We start from the raw sequence: 17,835 nt of genomic DNA, 5'->3' as shown, positions 1-17,835 counted from the left end.
GAACTTGAAGTATAAACTTCCAGACTTCTGGTAACACAGTTTATAACAGGCTCAAGTATTCAAGCTTCTAAATTAAAAAGAAACAAAAAAATCCCACTCTGAGCCTAAAACATTTCATATTTGGTAAACTATTTGGGGAAATTCCACCAAATCTTCAGGCCAAGTAATTTTATTTATTCTTACCCTCCAGCCTGTCCATTTCATTTTGCTTCTGCAGTTGTTAAAAAACTGAGTAGATAGCTGGGATAGACCCAGGAGGTCTCTTTTCTAAGGAAAAAAACTACATGTGCATCCTAGGCAGATAAGAAAAGTCAGTTTCTTCCAGGTTTGGGCCCTTGTCACTGTTGCAGAATGTTCTTACTCCTGTCTCCCTCAGTGCACCATATACTGACCACTCGCCTCCCTGGGCACCAAGGATCACACTGCTAGGGGCAGTGCTGAGCGCCAGAGTCACTGGTGGCTGTGATCAGTGAGGAAGAACTCTGAGCGCCTAGGTGCTCACCCAGATCATAGCTTTTCCTCCCCTTCCTTCCTCTACTGGATGTTCACCCTGCAGTGACCTAGTTGGCTATGCTGCCCTGGTGCCTCAATTGCCTTCATTAGGACTGAAGACCTGCCCCTTAGAGGCTACTCCGTCTTGCTGTTTTTGCCAGCTGTGTGCCTTCCTATCCACCCTCCCACAGCCCCCATGGGCTGGGGATGAGTCAATTATTCGAGAACCATGACTCCATCCAGATAGTCATTTCCCCTGAAGATACTGATGGCTGCCTGGACCAAATCCTAGTTTGGGGACTTCCCTGGTAATCCAGTGGCTAAGACTCTATGTCCCCGATGCAATCGCTCCCAGGGTTCTACTTCTGATCCGGGAACTAGATCCTACACACAACTAAAAGATCCTGCCTGCCACAACTAAGACCTGGCGCAGCCAAATTAATTAACAACAACAAACCCTCCAAATTCTAGCTTGCCTTATCTATTGAGCCCACCTGAGTACCTTTTCCAGAGCCAGTCTAACCGACAAAGTTCGCCCTTTGCCTCCCTCCTCCTACCTGCTGATGATGCTAAAATGTAGGTGATGGTAACAGTAATCAATGATAGTTATTAGTAATAAGATTAGTCTCAGGACTTCCCTGGTGGCCCAGTGGTTAAAGAAAATCTGCTGGCCAATGCAGGGGGTAAGGGGATTGCTAGTCTGGGAACTAAGATCCCACATGCCACAGAGCAACTAAGCCTGTGAGCTGCAGCTACTGAAGCCCATGTGCCCCAGACCTTGTGCTCCAAAACAAGAAAAGCTACTGCATGGAGAAGGCAATGGCACCCCACTCCAGTCCTCTCGCCTGGAAAATCCCATGGACGGAGGAGCCTGGTGGGCTGCAGTCCATGGGGTCGCTAAGAGTCGGACATGACTGAGCGACTTCACTTTCACTTTTCACTGTCATGCACTGGAGAAGGAAATGGCAACCCACTCCATTGTTCTTGCCTGGAGAATCCCAGGGACGGGGGATCCTGGTGGGCTGTCGTCTATGGGGTCGCACAGAGTCAGACAGGACTGAAGTGACTTAGCAGCAGCAGCAGCAGCAGGTAAAAGATAAATAAGTGCTAGGGGTGCAATATACAGCATGATAAATATAATTAACACTGTTATATGTTACATATGAAAGTTATTAAGAGAGTATATCCTGAGTTCTTATCACAAGAAAAAAATGTTTTTCTAGTTTTTATTTTGTATCTATGTGATGATGGATGCTTATTAAAACTAATGTGATAATTATAAAAAAAAAAAAAAAAAAGAAAAGCTACTGCACAAGAAACCCGCGTAGCACAACTCGAGAGTAGCCCTCACTCAGTACAACTAGAGAAAGCCCATGCACAGCAGCAGAGATCCAGCACAGCCAAAAATTTAAAAAAAAAAAAAAAGTTTCTCTCAGAAACTGTCATAGGTGTTTAATATACTTATTTATCTAATAATGACTATAGCACTTGGAGAAACCAACACGAGAAGAGGTTAGGTGACTTGCTCAAGGTCACCCAAAGAACAAACAGCACAGCTGGAATGTGAACCTAGGTCTTTGTGATGCCAGGTATATTTCTGCTCCCAATTCCAACATGTGGGGTTTTGCCACACACCAAGCAATTTTAAGGCACCAGTTGGGTGTCCTATAGTTCAACTCAACTCTGACACTCTCTGGATTGCATCAAATCCCACAGGCTAAGGGCTCAGTCCTATGAAAATTCACACCCCACCCCACTTCAGACACAATCACAAGAACAGTTGTCACCTGTCATAGATTGGAGGTTCCGCCAACTCCTTCCTTGGGATCCATTAATTTACTACAGTGGCTCACAGAACTTACAGAAACATTTTACTTTCCAGATTAATAGTTTACTGTGTAACTCAGGAACTGCCAGATCAAAGAGCTGCATTGGGCCAGGCAGGGGGAAAGGACGCAGAGAGCACACCACTCTCCTCAATCTCCACCCGTTCTCCAGCCCAGAAGCTCCCCTAAGCCCATCCTCTTAGCTTTTCCTTGTTCAGTCACTAAGTCATGTCGGACTCTTTGCAACCCTGTGGACTGCAGCATGCCAGGCTTCCCTCTCCTTTATTATCTCCCAGAGTTTGCTCAAACTCATGTCCATTGAGAATCGGTGATGCCATGCAACATCTCACCCTCTATCATCCCCTTAGCTTTTTCTGGAGGCTTCATTACTTAAGCATGATAGATTAAATCATTAGTCATTGGTGACTGAGTTCAGTCTCCAGCCCTTCTCCCCTCCCCTTAGGTCAAGGGCATGTGACTGAAAGTTCTCTCTAATCACATTGTTGGTTCTCCTGGTAGCAAGCCCCCATCGTCAGGTGGGGTCCAAAAATCATCTCTTTGAAAAAGGCACTTTTATCACTCTCATCACTTAAATTTGAAGGGGCTCTGGAGCATTATGCCAGGAATAGGCAAAAAGATCAGATATCTATTTCTTATCATAAATCAGGATATCACACCAGATAAATACTCTTACCCACAGGCCAATGGTTCTCAACATTTACTTTGTCACTACATCATCCCCACATGCTGAATGTCTGTTGAAGGGAGGCACCCCTCTGGGCTGTGCAGAATCTCAGCTATGTGGCCTCGCAGTAGGCCTTGGACACCATCCATTAGAAAACTGATGTCTTTGCCCCCCTCGTTTATGCTTCTGTTATGTGAGCTGGCTTCACTATCAGCTGACATGGCTTGTTCACAATGATTGAGCTTTACACCTAAGTGTGGTTATCCATCTGCTCTCTGGGGCCTGTGTAGGTTTCCCCAGGATCTAGGAAGCTCCAAATCTTAGGGTTTGGGCCCAGGCCTTTACTTTTACTATTCAGAGCTGAGCCTCAGAAAACTGTAGTGAGCTGTCCCACGTCAACAACTAGTTAATGGCAGAGCCAGGACATTTTATATGTAGTATTACCTTTTTCAACCCCCATAACAACCCTATGAAATAGATGCTTTATCATTGTCATTTAACTGTAAAGAAATTGAGCCACAGAGAAGTCAAGTAACTTGCACAAGATTACACAGCTAGGAAGTGGCAGAGCCAGGATCTGGATGAAGATGTCTATTTCCTAACCATACTCCTAACACCTGCACCAGATTGGCTTTCATGGGAAATGGGGAATGGATGTTTCTGAAACCCACCCGAAGACACAGGGATCTGAAGTTTTTGGTGCAGGAAGAGCAAGGACCATTTATCATAGACATCCATATTGCTAGGCTCAAGGCTTGCCTGCTAATGGACAAGGGACCAGGGATGACCTTTACCATCCACAATTAGCTTTTCAGAGCTTTTCACTTTGCTCCAAGAAACTTATCCAGCCCCATGTGGTCTCTAGGCCATTCTCTGCATGCTTTATGGTCACTTCAATTCCTAGGTTAAAGTTCAAAGCAGATAAGACGCAAGGAAACAGAAAAGGAACCAAATAAAACTACCAATAAAACAAAAGTTTGGCAATTTTGAAATCTTGTTGCATAACTCTTTGCTTGAGAAGAAATGCTCAAAAATCAACAAAAGGAAGAAAAAACAGGATGTTAAAAAGTACTTTTATTATGTTTTTAGAAGCTTACTGCCAGACTACAATTATTTCTGCCAAAAATAACATACTTACTCCTTGCAACCTACAAGATTTGGGGTTTGCTTGGAATTTTGTGGACTTTTGGGGAGTGAAGCCATAAGTTCCCACCAAGTTCATTTTCAAAAAGAATGTGCCAGAAATGAAGATGTGTCCGGGAAGGAGTCCCCAGGGTGGAAACAAAGGTCCAACAGCCCCTACTGTGAGTGATGGGTCCCAGAAAGCTTTGGCCTGAAGACCGGCACCTTCCACAGGGTCCCTTCAGTGCATGCACCTGGAGTGAGCGCAGGGCTCCTTTGGAAGGCTCTGTCCAACGGGCAGGGAATGCAAAATGACACAAGATCTAACGATGTGGGAAGGGCCCAGGATCAGGAGCCAAACAAAGCTGGGCTCAAATCCTGGATCCACCAACTCCTAGCAGTGCGACCTCCCTGATCATTCATTTCCTCATCGGTGAAAGGAGAATAACATGCTGTCCTGCAGGATTGTCGTGAGGGTTAAATGAGGTATCAGACGTGCGTGGCTCAGTGGCCAGAAGCGTCCAGAAGTAGTAGGTTAAGCCCTTCCACTCGGGAGAAGCCTGGATAGAGCCACATCACTGCCAGCCAGGAACAGAGGGAGGGGAGAAGCAAGACCCTGAGGGGGCAGAGAGCTGATGGGTGACTCAAGGGTTCAGGAGGGAGAGGAAGAGAAGAGAGAAGGGCTTGCTCCCTTTTGTCCTCCAAGATATACTTGGTAGAGACAGATGAAAGATTCCAAGGGTAAAGGAAAAATTACTTTGCAACATCCAAGAGTCAGGTTTTTCAACCATTTAAGCACCACCCTGGAGAAGGCTATGACAACCCACTCCAGTACTGTTGCCTGGAAAATCCCATGGACGGAGCCTGGTAGGCTGCAGTCCATGGGGTCGCTAGGAGTCGGACAGGACTGAGTGACTGCACCTTCACTTTTCACTTTCATGCATTGGAGAAGGAAATGGCAACCCACTCCAGTGTTCTTGCCTGGAAAATCCCAGGGACTGGGGAGCCTGGTGGGGTTGCACAGAGTCGGACACGACTGAAGTGACTTAGCAGCAGCAGCAGCAAGCACCACTCTTCCAAATATTGAAAGCATAGAAAAGTGGTCCCCATTATTGTTACTAGTGGTGGGATTTTTTTTTTTTTTTTTTTTATGTTTTTAAAACATTCTCTGCACTTGCTTGGTCAAGCTTCATGTCACTAACAGCAGGGGGTTCCTGATCTAACTTCCACATTTCTCAAGTCATGAATTCAGTAGCTTCAGGGACAGCCCCTGATCCCCCACCCTCCTAAGTTGGGCAGAGATTATAGCTCCTGGGGGTGCTGGGCGGGGGTCAGTTCTCTGGGTTTTCAGGGAGTCACTGCAGAAGGCACCAGCCCAGAAGCCTGTTCCTTCAGTACTACAAACTATTTTACAAGCACCAACTTTCCTAATTGGTTTTGTGCTTAAATCCTAGTTTGGTTCATATTTCTTGCACTAAGAGTATACTATTCCAAAAACGAGGGCCGAGGGGGCTTACCTTTATTTTAAGTGGAGAATCAGGACATTTGTACAGAAATGTTTATAATTCCAGAAAACCACGCCGTGTGCCAAAGGAGCAGCAGGACAGCGTGGGTCTGAGAGGTTCCCAGGCAAAAATCCTCACCACCCCAGCTTTCTTAGGCTTCACAGCAGGGTGGGACATGAAGGAACCGTCTTCAAAGACCGAGCAGTGTGCATTCTGGCTGACTTTCCTGTTCCAGCGGGCCGTGGCCTTTGCCTTGCTCCTGCTTCCTCGTTTCCTCCTCCACACCTTCCTTTGTGTAACTGCCCATGTGGCGCTCCCTTCCTTTTCTCCTAAATGCCAAGCCCCTTTCTCCTGCCATCTTTTTTACCAGCGTGACTCCTTTCAGAGTATCCATGTGTCTGTATGTTTCAAAGAAGTTCATAGTCTGCAGCAAGCGTGACTAAATGGATGTCGTTTATTTATTTCAGGATGTGAGCCCCTGCTGATTGCCACGCATTGTCCCAGCGCACAAGGACTCCGCAGAGTTGCTGTTTGTTGTTTGCTAGGGGAGCCTCCACTGTCTGAAAGCAGCTCGAGAAACTGAACATGGGGATTTCTGTTGCTGCCCGTGCCTAATGAGCATTTGATTAGCTTTGTCCAAAATGAACAGAAATTCAAAATGACCCATTCCAAGCCTGTAGAGTCAACCTGGACTGACTCCCCCTATAAGAAGCTTTCCACATGAAGATTCTGGCTTGGCAGGCAGGAAAGGCTTTAGTATTTTAGTTGAACCCACTGTAGTTTTTCCAGGGATAAAACCAGCCATGAGTATAGCTCAGAAGGCTGGTGTTCTAGCACCTCTTCTCTAGGTGGAGACACCATGAGCATTTCTCAGGTGGCTCTCTCACCAGCGATGCTGAGCCACTGCACTGAGGCTCAGCTCCTACTCAGGAAGCTCCCGTCCCTGGTCTGCCGTCTGCTAATCTCCTGTTGGTGAGATCAAAGCGGTACTTCTGTTCTGCTTCAAGTGTCACTACTAAAGAGAGTGCTATGGGCCTATGTCAGTCAGGGTATTCCAGAGAAATGGAACTAAGAGGATCTGTATATATAGTGAAGGAGTTTTATTTTAAAGAATTGGTGCATGCCATTGTGGAGGCCTGGAAGTCCAAAATCAGACGGCAGAGGCCAGCAGCAGGCCGGAGACTCAGGAAACAATTGTGGTTTGTATCCACAGGTTCTGCTAACAAGCCAGGAAGAGTTGATGCTACAGAGGCAGGGGTAAGGTAGTCTGCTGGCAGAATGTGCTTTTGCTATGCGAAGGTCAGCCTTTTGTGCTATTTAAGCTTTCGACTGATTAGATGAGGTCCACCCACATCATGGAAGATAATCTGCTTTATCTAAAGTCCACTGATTTAACGTAAACCTCATCCAAAAACATGCTCGCAGAAATATCCGGAATAATATTGGACCAATTATCTGGGCACTGTGTCCCAGCCAAGTTGACACATAAAATTAACCATCACAGACCCTTTTTACTAAGTGACAGGATGGAACTGTCTCCTACTCTTTGTTCCTGCTGCACCCTTTCTCTGGTGCAGTCACTTCATCATAGGTACCCCCCACCCAGCTTCCTGTGTCCCCGACCTGGTATGATTTTCCTTAGAGGTCAGTGACGGGGGGTTTGAGGTAGAAGAAGGGGTGCTGGACTAGAAGATAGAGGAACACTGAACTCAAAATCTACTCTTCTCACGAATTCCCAGCCTATATGTCCAGACCAAGAAAGAGAACTCTCGTTGCTCTCAGGTTTCCTTCCACAGCAGCCTTCACACCCAGGTCAGAGGAAGATCATTTCCCACCCTTCACCAACATCTTGGCTCTGGAGCTCAAGTTTAGCCAACCACTGTCTCTCTAAGGAGACACATCTCCAGTTGGTCAGCCCCAGTAGCCCGTGGTGTGAGTACAAAACTTCCTGATTCCATGTATGTGGTTTTGTTGAACTATGGGGACATTAGTCATGTTTACTGTTGATGGAAAACAAAGAAAAGCTGTAACCAAGGCCTCACTGTGGTTCTTAACTGTTGCTCACTAACTGTAATAAGATTATAAAAAGGCCCCAAATAGAAAGTGTATATATGGTCAGAGTAAACAGGATCAGAGACCAGACTACTCCTACAGGGACGGATGGTGACTTGTCTCCTTCACTGGAATAAGTTTGTGTACACACCCTCCCTGATGCTGCCTGTGTATTTCCTGTTTTATTGAGATACAATTCAATTTCATACCATTCACCCATTTAAAATGTATGACTCAATGGTTTTTAGTATAATCAGAGTTGTGCAACCATCACCACAAAGAATTTTGGAACATTTCATCATCCCCTAAACAAACCCCATACCCATAAACAGCCACTCTGATTGCTTCTCTCCCTGCAAAATTCCCAGATCCTAGGCAGCCACTAATCTACTTTTTGTACCTTATGGATTTACCTATTCTGGACATTTCATTAAATGGAATCATACAATATGTGGTTATGACCAATTTTCACAAACATAAAATTAGCTTAGATCTTGTCATGGTAATTAGACCAAGCCCTCACTTCCCAGAGATACCTGTCACATTGCTCATCTCAGTACAACAGGCAAATAAGCATCTAAGCAGTAAGAAAGTCAGATTCTGAATTTCTAGCAGCCCTAAGCAGGCAGAAATCCTGGGTTCCATGTCAATCTGACTTACAGTCAAAAGAAATCTCAAGGGGTGTTTAGTAGAAAGGCACTTATGATCACATGAAGAGCCTGTTGAACAGTTCTGTCCGGCCAGCCAGGTGGCGAATTTCCTGGAGTCCAGCTATACCCTTTAAGATGTGTTTCTTGGGAAATTAGCTCTCTTACCTCTTGTAATTCTCTTCCCAAGGAGAAATCAGTAAATGTGAAATAGGTATTTTATGTCTATGTCCTGACTGAATAAGAGGAGGACACAGAGGGTGTAAAATCAAACGTGTACAGTATCAGAGCCAGACCCCAGGACCAAAGATCCAGAGCATGCTGCCCCACAATGCTGTGCATCTGGCAGGTTCCAAGAAGGAAATGCCGAGAACTGGAGTCAGTGCTCTGAAATGGTGAGAACAGCTAGCTATTCAAAACAAAGGAAACACTCATTATTAGCCAGCTCTCAATCGCCTGTCTCTAAGGCCTGTGGAATGATTTTCCATTCTCAGAGTCTGAGAATTATAAAATGTGGCTTAAAAAGAAATGAGTTCTTAAACATAAGAGTTTAAGGATCCTTTGGCCAGTTCATGAGGCTAATCAGGACCCATGTTTGTGACAAAGCTCCCTGTAGAGGTTACAGAAGGCTGGTCCATTGGAAAAAGGTACTGGCCAGATGAGCAAACTTGAGCTTGAAGGGAAAGAATGACTGAGTTTACATAACAGCAATGACCAAAGTGAGAGTGAAAGGGGAGGAGGGTGGAGCATGTCCCTGACCACAGCTCATTCCAAGCATGGCCTGGAAGTCAAATCCTCTCAATAAAGAACTCCAATAACGCCTAAGCTTTGTGCAAAAGTTTCAGAGACAGAAGATCATGGCTATTCCCTCTCTTTCATGCAAATTTATACAAAGCTCAAGTTATTTTCATAGGCCTTTGGAAAATGCCAGCTTGCCTTCCCTGATAGCCCATGCTTGGTCAGAGGAATTAAGAAAACAAATCACTCAGCTTAACTAGTCAATTAAGCTGGCAGACAAATACACATTCTAAAAGGAATCTAAACAAGGAAAAATTTGGAACATGGTCATTACTTTATAAACTGCCTTACACTTTTTATAATCCCTTGTGATTTCTTCTCTCCCCATCTGCATTTTAATCTTGAAGGTGGGGGATATGTATTTTCCTTCTGTGCTGGCATTCACTGTGCCCGGCACACATGGGACAGGGAACTCTATCACTTTAGGCTGGTGGTTTGAAGCCAAGAACCCACACTCAGGCAGGCAATGGTGACACAAGGCAGAAGAAGCAAAATTTTTGACAAATTAAGCAAATCAATTTGTGACTAATCAATAGTTAGTTGTAGCATCTTGAAACCCATTCCAAGACCCAAAGTGTTTTAGAAATTAATCCCATGAAAGGTGTTGCACATTTTAGTGAACTGAAAGCAAAATCACAGTTTTACATGGAATATATATTTTAATAAATCATGTGTGTAATCCCTTGAAACAGTCTAGAAAATTTTCTTTTTCTTGGGTGGGTGCAAACGTGTTAAATGAAGTTGAAATACAAGGAAAGAAAATGCAAAGGTCCTGTGTTGAAGAAGAGTTTTCTCATTCTGGGAAGGAAAAAAAAAAAAAAAAAAACAACCCAAAACGTCATGCTGCTTTCTGAAGTGCTGCAGCCAAAGAAAATAATGCAGATACAAGCTGGACTAACCAAAAAATGGGCAAAAGATCTAAATAGATATTTCTTCAAAGAAGACATACAGATGGCCAAGACGCACATGAAAAGATGCTCAACATCATCACTAATTATCAGAGAAGTGCAAATCTAAACTTACAATAAAGTACCACCTCACACTGTCAGAATGGCTACCATTAAAAAAATACACAAGCAATATATGCTGGAGAGGGTGTGGAGAAAAGGGGACCCTCCTACACTGTTGGTGGGAATGTAAATTGGACAGTCGCTAATTTAAGAAACCTGCATACTGCTAATAACAGTATGCAGGTTTCTTAAAAACCTAAAAATGGGGACTTCCCTGGTGCTCCAGTGGTTAAGAATCTGCCTTGCAATGTAGGGGACATGATTTCCATCCCTAGTCAGGGAACTAAGATCCACATGCCAAAGGGCAGTTGAGCCTGGGCACTGCAAGTCCAGACCCTGAGCCACAACCGCAGAGCCCGTGCGCCACAAGCGGAGAGAAGGCCGCACCGGAATGACATCCTGAGAGGCGCAACGGAGACCCGACACAACCAAGTAAGTAAATAAACGCTAAAAAATAAAAACCATTAAGAGTCAAAGGAAAAAGCAAAGCTCGGGAATGTTAAAACAAACAACAAACAAAACCTAAAACTACCATGTGATCCAGCAATCCCACTCCTGGGCATATATGAGGCGAAAGCCGTAATTCAAAAAGATACAGGCACCCGATGTTCACTGCAGCACTATTTACAATAGCCAGGACATGGAACCTACCTAAACGCCCATTACAGAGGAATGGTAAAGAAGATGTGGTCCATGTATATGGTGGGATATTACTCAGTCATAAGAAAGAACAAAAGAATGCCATTTGCAGCAACACGGATGGACCTGGAAGTCGTCATAGTGAGTGAAGTAAGTCAGACAGAGAAAGACAAATATCATATGATATTGCTTGTATGTGGAATCTAAAAAAACTGGTACAAATGAACCTATTTACAAAACAGAAATAGAGTCACAGATGTAGAAAACAAATTTATGGTTACCAAGGGGGAAAATGGGGGCGGGGAAGAGGGATTAAATTGGGAGACTAGGATTGACATATACACACTATTATATATAAAATAAATTACTAATAAGAACCTACAGTGAGCACAGGGAAATTTACTCAATACTCTGTAATGACCTATATGGGAAAAGAGTCTAAAAAAGATTGGATATATGTATATTATAACCAATTCACTCTGCAGGTACAGCAAAAGCTAACACAACATTGTAAATCAGCTATATTTCAATAAAAATTAATTTAAAAAATAAAATTAAAAAGAGTGAATATGTGTATAACTGATTCACTTTCTTGTACAGTAGAAACTAATACAACATTGTAAATCAACTATATTCCAATAAAAATTAATTTTAAAAACTTAGAAAGTACAAATTGGGGGATGGAAATACTGACCTTATGAAATTTAATGTTTTAGTTGCCCCTCCCCCGACATGTGGCCACCACTAATGGCCATTTCCAAGTTAGTGGTTCTCATCTAGGATGCTTGAGATAGTTACTAGGAGGTTATTAAAAAGTCAGATGCCGGGGCTCAACTTAGACCTACTGAATCTGGGGCAAGATTTCTGATATTGAATATTTTTAAAAGCTCAACAGGTCATGGTATTATAGCTGGGTCTGTGGGTTGTACCTTGAAGATACACTGAAGTAGACTGCTGTTATGGACTGTTTCCCTTCCATATGGCTATGCTGAAGCCCTAACTCCTGTGATGATATTTGGAAATGAAATCTCTAGGAGATCATTAGTTTAAGGTGGCAGCATTGAGACTGGGGCCCTCATGATGGGATTAGAGAAGAGACACCCAGGCTGTCATGCTTTCTCTCCATGTGAGGACACAGCCAGAAGGCTGCTATTTTTGAGCAAGGAAGAAGGCAATCATCAGGAACTGAATCTGCTGACACCTTGATCTTGGACTTTCAGCCTCCACAACAGTGAGAAATAAATGTTGTTTAAGCCACCCCATCTATGGTATTTTGCTGTGGTAACCCTAGCTGACAAAGATAAGCATGAAGTAGATACATGGAGTTTCCCCTGCTCTGTAATGCTGGAAAAGCTGCAGTCATATCATAACACAGAGTTTTTCAAATAGTTTGAGGTCATATTTTCTATACACATTCAAATTTATATTATGCTAGGCCTTGGAACACTCATATGTAAATGCTGAGTCAAGCATGTAAGTCATGGTTGGGTGGGAATGGATTCGGTAAAGATAAATGTTTTTGAAACTGTTCTAGACAGTCTATTCCTTTTTGTAATACTTAGCATGTTTTTTGTCCTATATTTCATTTGTGTACAGGCTTTCTTTGCCACTAGACCATAAACTAGATTCAAAGAGGCAGTACCTTTACCTCTTTGTGGATTGGCATGACCAATCCACATCTGCAGCCTCACAGTTTAACTGAGTACCTGACACACAGTAAGTGTTCAATTAATATTGAATGAAATGCTTGTTCGGTGAATTATACTTTCAAACATTTTGAAGGACAGTTTTCTGCTCAAAAAAAAAAGCAATAACAACATCAACAACACTTCATTACTGGACATTTTCAGACACAAAACCATAAAATAAGCTCCTATACACTTATCATCCTGCTTAAAACATTACCAACCTATGACCTATCATGTTTCAACTATATAATTCCACTCCATGTACCCCCAGATTCCACAACATACACAATTACTTTAACAAAAACCCCATACCTTACCTCATTTCATCGATTTTCTTCAGCATCTATCTCTTTAGGATAAAGACCCTTAAAACAAAAGAAAACAGGACAAAATATAATTACAATAACACTATCAAGCTTGAAAAGATTAACTATAATTTTAATACCATAAAATATCCAGTTAGTATTCAAATTTTTCCAGTTGTATCATAAATAATATTTTTGTTTTGGTCTGTCTGAATCAGGACCCAATGCCCCCAAGGCAAATTTACCTCTTGATCTGTCTTTCAAGTTTTTTAACCACCAAATTTCCCTTCTTTTTCTCTTCTTGCAACTTTTTGTTTGTGTTGTGAAAAAGCCAGTTTATTTGTCCTGTAGACATGTCCACGTTCTGGACTTTCCTGATTATATTTTTGTGACATCATGTTCCCCTAATGTGTTCCCTAATCCTGCAAACTGGTAGGTAGAATGATATCTATCTAGAAGGTTGATAAAATTCAGGCCCCACCACCTGCCTGAAAACTGCTTTTCTTGGTAGGGGTTGAGGACAAAAAGGCTTCTCTTTTGGTTACTATTGTTGCATAACAAATATATCACTTAGCTCATCAGCTTAAATAACTACATTTTTTAAACTAATTTATTTTTAATTGGAGGATAATTGCTTTACAATATTGTGTTGCTTTCTGCAATATATCAACACGAATCAGCTATAGATACACATATGTCCCCTCACTCTTTTTTTTTTGTCCCCTCACTCTTGAACCTCTCTCCCACCTCCCACCCCATCGTACCTCTTAACTTTTAAATTTTGCTCATGATGTTTGGGGTCAGGAATTTGGAAAGGAAAACAGGTACAGTTTACCTTTGCTTCAAGGTGTCTAGGGGCTTAGCTCAGGCTAAAAACTATACACATACCCCAATACCAATATTACCACTGCACATAGAATATAGTTTTAAATTTCTTTATAGTCTGTTATGGGCTGAACTGTGTGCCTCCAAATTTATATGCTGAAATACCTCAGAAAGTGACAATATCTGGAGATAGGGTCTTCAAAGGGGTAATTAAGGTTGAATTCATTAGGGCGGGTCCTAATCCTATGACTGGTGGTGTTATAAGAAGAGGAGATTAAGACAGAGACTGCACAGAAGACTGTGTGAAGACTCAGGGAGAAAATAGCCATCTACATGCCAAGAAGAGGAGCCTCAGAAGAAACCAATCCTGCTGACCCCTTGATCTTGGGCTTCTAGAACTGTGAGGTAGGAAACTTCTGTTGTGTAAGCCACCCAGCCTGCAGTATTTTTTCATAGCAGCCCTGGCAAACTAAGACATAGTTCCTTTTATCTTTAGGATCTATCACAGTAGGGATAGAGTTAGCTTACTATATTATAAAGTTATTAGAAATAATTCCTTTCTGTATAGTTGCCACTAATTCAATACACAGATTCATTTGCTCTCAATCTTTAGGAATTTCTTTTTTTAACCCATCTTGTAAAATTTTTGCTTTATAATATTTAAAACATAGACATGGTTCCAAAGTCAACCCTACAAACTAAAGAACATTGAGAGAAGTCAAGTCTTCTGTGTAATTTTCTCCTCTTCACTCGACCCCCTTCTCCTTGAAGATAACCAGTTTTCCTAGTGTTTGGTTTATATTCCATACATATAAGTAGCTGTATTTCCCTTCTTCAGATAATACTAGTATACTCGACACGCTGTTGCACATCTTGTTTTTTTCATTTAACAATATATTCCAGAGATCATGTGAATATACAGAGCCGCTTCTTTTTACAGCTGCACAGTACTCCATTTGCATAGATTCCTTTCTAGATGGACATGGGTGTTGTTTTCAGTCTTGTGCTATTACATAAAGTAGCTTCTTTGGCTGCCTGAGACTTTAGGATAAAATCTGATTAACTCTGCCAACATCCTACGTCCACCCCTGTCTCAAACTGACTTACTGCTAGTTTACCCTGATTGCTAAAATATTCCATCTTTCATTCTTTCTTACCTTATTTGGCATAGGAAATCCTTAGCATGAATAACTCAAAATTCTATATTCAAAATAATACTCATTGGGTGTCTGAAGGAAAAAAGCAGCAATTTCTAGTTCTGTGGGTTACTTACTATTTAGCAACTTAGTCTCCTCGCCCTCCCTCCCCCCTTTCTGCCCTAAGCAAGACCAAAGTCAGGGATTGTAGGAATGCTTCTGGTTCAGCATTCCTTACATCTAGATGAGGAGTCAGACCACATCTCAGGTACCATCTCCCCATTGCTGATGTGGAGAACAATCTGCCAGTTCACTTACTTATTCGGTAAATATTTAATGAATGAGTGCTATGTGTCACACATCATGCTAGGTGCTAAAGACAAAGTAGTGAACCAGACGACCTCATTATCTATTTTCCTGGAGCTCAGACAGTGGTCCTTAGGTTCTGTGACTGGCTCAAGCCATTTTGGTCCACACAAAAAAACAGCACTTAGTTATCCTTCCCAAGGAGCTCACAGCTTCAAGAATATTGTCATCTTCCCAAGGTTAACACCAGACTGAGACTTTCTGCTCTTTGTATGAAAGTGATGGCATGCTCAGTCATTTCAGTCATGTCTGAGTTTTGCAACCCCATGGACTGTAGCCCACCAGGCTCCTCCATCCATGGGATTCTCCAAGCAAGAATACTGGAGTGGGTTGCCATTCCCTTCTCCAGGGGATCTTTCCGACCCAGGTTTCCCACATTACAGGCAGATTCTTTACCATTTGAGCCACAAGGGAAGCCCAGAAAATGATGGGAAAAGGCCCAAAAGGTTTGGCAGTACTTTCAAGGCTTCGTTATCAGGTGGCCAGATTGTAGATCCAATGGGAGCAAATGCTCTAATTTTAATGGATAGCAGTAAGGCTTTCCTTTACATGCCTCTTCTAAATCAATCATGTCTCAGTCTTAATTTCACATTTATTTTGCTCTGGACTCCCAAATTCTTTTTATAAGAGCAACAATCATCATTCATTGAATATTAAATATGCTCCAGGCATCGTGCTAAGTCTTTTCCACTTAAATCATGTAGTTACCTCCAATTATAAGGTAGCTACTATTATTATTGGGTTTCCCAGGTGGCTCAGTGGTAAAGAATTCACCTGCCAATGCAGGAGATGTGGGTTCAATCCCTGGGTTAGGAAGATCCCCTGAAGAAGGAAAAGGATACCCACTCCAGTATTCCTGCCTGGGAAATCCCATGGACAGAGGAGCCTGGCGGGCTACAGTCCATAGGGTTTCTAAAGAGTCGGACGTGATGAGGTTAAACAACAGCACTGTTATGAGGAGCACACTGAAGTTTAGAGATGTTAAATAACATGCCAAGGTCACACATCTAATAAGGGCAGACACAATTAGAGAAATCAGACTGGGGCAGGTAAGGCAGTCTCTACTATGACTAATTGGCTATAACTAGAAAAACAATAGTAACAGCTAAGTTTTATTGAGCTCTTACTATTGTACCAAATACTAAGTGTTTATGCATATTTATGGGGCTTCTAGGGTGGAAAAAAAATTCTTCCTCACCCCTGATATTTCCTTCCACAGGGCAGAAGCACTTCTGGCGTAAAATTTCTGACCTCTCCTTTTTCCTTGACTCACTCCTCCCGAGGAGCAGGGAGGGACAGGAGGCCACAAAAGGAGAGGAGAAGCAGTTTCTCTGTGGTGAGTATGTGGGTAGGAAGCCTCTCTCTTCTTTCTCTCTGCAGTAGGTCTCCTCCAGAACCCCTGTTGGTTCTCTTCTCCCCTAATGCCTGGTTTTCAGGGACAGTTCACAACTGGGCGGCCTGCCCCAGCTAAGTGGAACCTTGCCTAATTCTGGGGTTCACTTACCCACACATATAAACCACTGACTTCAATATAAAACCTATGAGAGTAAAGTTGATATTTTGATTCCATTTATTTGACTTGTTCATGTCCATTTCTTAATTACTCAGAGCTTTGTAATGGATGAGGGCTGTCCTTTATTATATCCTCTTGAAACCCCAACATTGTCAACCCATTTAATTCTAGTAAGACTTCCATTAGAAAAGTACTCTTATCCTCTCAGATGAGGAAACGAAGCAATCCTCATTTGGCCTCTCCCTTGAAGGATAAATATTTGCTCTCAGTTAAGGATCAGAAGAAACTAAAGCACGTGAGAAAGTCTGCAAACTGTTAAAGCTATACAAACAGAAGGCCATAGAGCGGTGGTTCTGGCTCTGACGCTGGCAGTGGGACTCGGATTGGTTAACTTTCCTGCTTCCCGTTCCTTTATCAGTAAAGCGAGGGTTACGAGAGGCTGCCGGTTGCAGCTTGGTCCTGCTCTACCGTTCAGACTGTGAATCAATGGTGACTCGCCACTGACTGTTTCCCCTGGCTTCCTTTGCGTCATTGTGGACTCTTGGATGCTGACTTCTCCTTTGATGGAGCTGGGCCCAGTCTCTGGGGTACACTAGGTGCTTGAGATTCACCCTCCGTAACCGGCTCTGCCTTCTGAGGTTTGCTGCTTGGTTGCCTTTGGTTGCGCGGCAACATAACACACGCCCACACTTCCGGTCCTGAGAGCCGGATCTGCTGTCGTCGGGCTGTCGTTGAAGGGGCTTCCCCCACCCTGCTGCATTTCCTTGCTTCCTCACAAGGGCCAGATGATGGCGAGAGAGACTCCCCTAGTCATTCCTAGGAAGTTGTGGGGACTGAAAAACATGCACATATACATCAGGTCAGCATTAGGAAGAAAAACCTCAAGAGATCCAGGCTTAAAGCCTGGTTTGGGGCAGTGAGTTCTGCCGTTGCAAAAGCCTGTCCTTTCAATGGCACCGTGAAATCTCGTTGAGTCACCAGGTTCTGGGGGGATGGAGGCCATATGGCAGGCCTACACTGTGTTTCATCTGATTCCGAAACTCTGGTGGTTTAACACCGGAAGACAGCAAAATAGCAAAGAACAGGAAGTGGAAAAAACATTTTGCCTAGTGGAAACTACCTCTCCTTCACCTGCATTCCTCCAAAACAGCAGGCAAATTAGCACAGATACCTCCTTTTGGCGGCGGGTGGGTGGGGGGAGGGGGCAGGGGCATCCCCAGATGGTG

At 43.1% G+C, this 17,835-nt stretch overlaps 2 protein-coding genes across 8 annotated transcripts in view; one reads left to right on the top strand and one right to left on the bottom strand.

Annotated features, from left to right (window-relative positions):
• The window catches only part of LOC122438295 (DEAD-box ATP-dependent RNA helicase 30-like), a 65,049-nt gene that overhangs the window by 32,886 nt on the left and 14,328 nt on the right, over positions 1 to 17,835 (top strand). For 2 of the 7 annotated variants that reach the window (XR_006268521.1, XR_006268522.1), the window contains exons 1-2: positions 12,801 to 13,999; positions 16,316 to 16,432. Coding sequence is in view for 2 of the 7 variants with exons in the window: in XM_043463003.1 (XP_043318938.1) it covers positions 6,098 to 6,213 (116 nt within the window). In the remaining 5 variants the exon portion in view is untranslated. Of the gene's footprint in view, positions 1 to 6,097; positions 14,000 to 16,315; positions 16,433 to 17,835 lie in introns of those variants that run through there. The other 5 variants (XR_006268518.1, XR_006268517.1, XR_006268512.1 and 2 more) reach the window with 5 other exon arrangements.
• LHFPL3 (LHFPL tetraspan subfamily member 3) overlaps positions 12,688 to 17,835 on the bottom strand; it is a 613,796-nt gene continuing 608,648 nt past the window's right edge. The window contains exon 4 of the mRNA XM_043463010.1: positions 12,688 to 12,829. Coding sequence (XP_043318945.1) covers positions 12,816 to 12,829 — 14 coding nt within the window. The 3' untranslated portion in view covers positions 12,688 to 12,815. The remainder of the gene's footprint in view (positions 12,830 to 17,835) is intronic.

Source organism: Cervus canadensis, chromosome 3, assembly GCF_019320065.1.
Source record: "Cervus canadensis isolate Bull #8, Minnesota chromosome 3, ASM1932006v1, whole genome shotgun sequence".
In the NCBI taxonomy this organism is placed as follows: domain Eukaryota; kingdom Metazoa; phylum Chordata; class Mammalia; order Artiodactyla; family Cervidae; genus Cervus; species Cervus canadensis.
The sequence above is the reverse complement of the archived record's forward strand: the minus strand, read 5'-3'. Positions and strand labels throughout refer to the sequence as shown.